General features: G+C 35.7%; 1 protein-coding gene across 1 annotated transcript in view; it reads left to right on the plus strand.

Moving 5' to 3' along the window:
- LOC107633080 (glutathione S-transferase T3-like) overlaps nt 1–1,651 on the plus strand; it is an 8,659-nt gene extending 7,008 nt beyond the window's left edge. The window contains exons 2-3 of the mRNA XM_016336714.1: nt 260–1,156; nt 1,507–1,651. Of these exons, the coding sequence (XP_016192200.1) occupies nt 260–1,156; nt 1,507–1,651 (1,042 nt within the window). The remainder of the gene's footprint in view (nt 1–259; nt 1,157–1,506) is intronic.

Here is a 1,924-nt window from a genome sequence, read left to right on the forward strand (position 1 = left end):
AAATTCCAAATACCCAACAATCTCAAACCTCAAACTCTCAAGTTCCAAATCAAAACTTCATACTACCAAATACATTTCAAAATCCAAATCCACAAAATCTCTCTAATTTCAATTTTCAAACTCCTTATAATAATCAATTTCCTATATTCCAACCACAAAATCAAAATTCACAAACACCCCATTTACCATTTTCATCCATATTTAACCCTTCTATTGGAAATGTTACTCCAACTTTCTTGCCGTTTCCAACTCAATTTAGTGCTTCAAGACATAACTCATCTGGTGTTGGTGGCTCTTCTAACCCATCCTCTCAGACTCCTATACAATCTAGTCCAAATTCGCAATATTCGGATTTTGCCAACCCTCATGGATTAGATGCTATCGACCTCAATGATGATAATGAAGATCGGAGGCAAGATAGTATTCAACACTGGCATTGGAAAGAGGATGAGATGTTGATCAGTGCATGGTTAAATGTTTCAACTGACCCTGTAGTTGGTACCGATCAAAAGGGGGAAACATTTTGGAGTCGAATTCATAGCTACTGTTTAGAATTTTGCACCGACATGACAAGGGGGGTAGTTGCATGTAAGAAACGATGGTATAAGATTAACAAGGCTGTGGCACAATTTGCAGGTTGCTACGATCAAGCTAGTCGAAACATAAGGAGTGGTTCGAACGCTGATGATATAAAGGAGTTGGCTTATAAACTTTATTCCACACATTATGGTCAAAAATTCACTTTTGAGAGGCATTGGAACATGCTTCGGCTGGAGCAAAAATGGAGAAGTCAACTACCTACACAGAGTGGCGGCTCAAAGAGAACCAAGGTTAGTGCAACTGGAGCATACTCATCCTCATCAAACCCAGAAACACCGTTGGCTGACGAACCCGGTGTGGACTCTCCCGTTCGCCCACAAGGATCAAAGAAGAGCAAGCGAAAAGGTAAGGGAAAAGCACAGATGTCTGAAGATTTTAGTGAAAGAAAATCATCGGTTGTCAAAAAATTATCTCTCATGGAAGATATTAAGAATGTTAGAGAAAATGAGGGAGAAGAAGATTTTGCACCATACCATCAATTTCTCCAAAGAAATGCCCAACTTCGAAATAGGCAGCAGCATAGACAATTGAAAGAGGACTTGATTGAACACATATGGCAATTTCACAATACTTGTCGTCAACTGTAGAATTTAATTATATTTTTTTTGTATTAAGTAATTTTACAAATTAGTGTAATCCCGAATTATATATTGTGTATTATTGTTATATATAAATTTATTTAATATTAATATCTTTTAATAGTGAATTATTTTTAAATTTAAATATTTAAATTACATTATTAAAAAAAATTAATTACATTAATTTCAAGTATTTTAATTAATTAATTAAGTGGGACCACAACAGGGACTAAAGTTAGTTCCTCCTAATGGAGAAGAGAGAGATGCTTTGAGTTCCTATTTACTGTTTATGACGCAAAAGCTGATGTGGAGTTACTTTTTATGACAGGTGGGCCATAAACAGGAACTGGGATAAGTTCCCTATTGGAGATGGTCTAATACTAAAAGAGCGTGGGAGAATTAACGGAAAAAAAAAGGACGGGAGTTTCGAGGACACTCTTCCCGCCGGCGGAAAATACAAAATTTCATTTTGATCCTTTTGAATTATCCAACCCAAAATTTTCTCACCTCATCTTCATTTTTTACCCGTAGTAGTAGTGGTACTCTCAAGTCTCAATTCTCAAACCATTTTCCCTTTGTTTAATCTTTTATGTCTTGTCTATGTTGAAAATTTTCCTTTTCCTTCCTTGTGTGCTCCTTCTTACCCTCTCTCTTTGTCTACCCCTTTCTTCGGAAATAAATTGACGTAACCAGTTTAAATTGAATTATTTTCTAAAATGGTTAACAAAAATTTACTATTACGTAGT

The sequence above is a fragment of the Arachis ipaensis genome, chromosome B03, assembly GCF_000816755.2.
Source record: "Arachis ipaensis cultivar K30076 chromosome B03, Araip1.1, whole genome shotgun sequence".
In the NCBI taxonomy this organism is placed as follows: domain Eukaryota; kingdom Viridiplantae; phylum Streptophyta; class Magnoliopsida; order Fabales; family Fabaceae; genus Arachis; species Arachis ipaensis.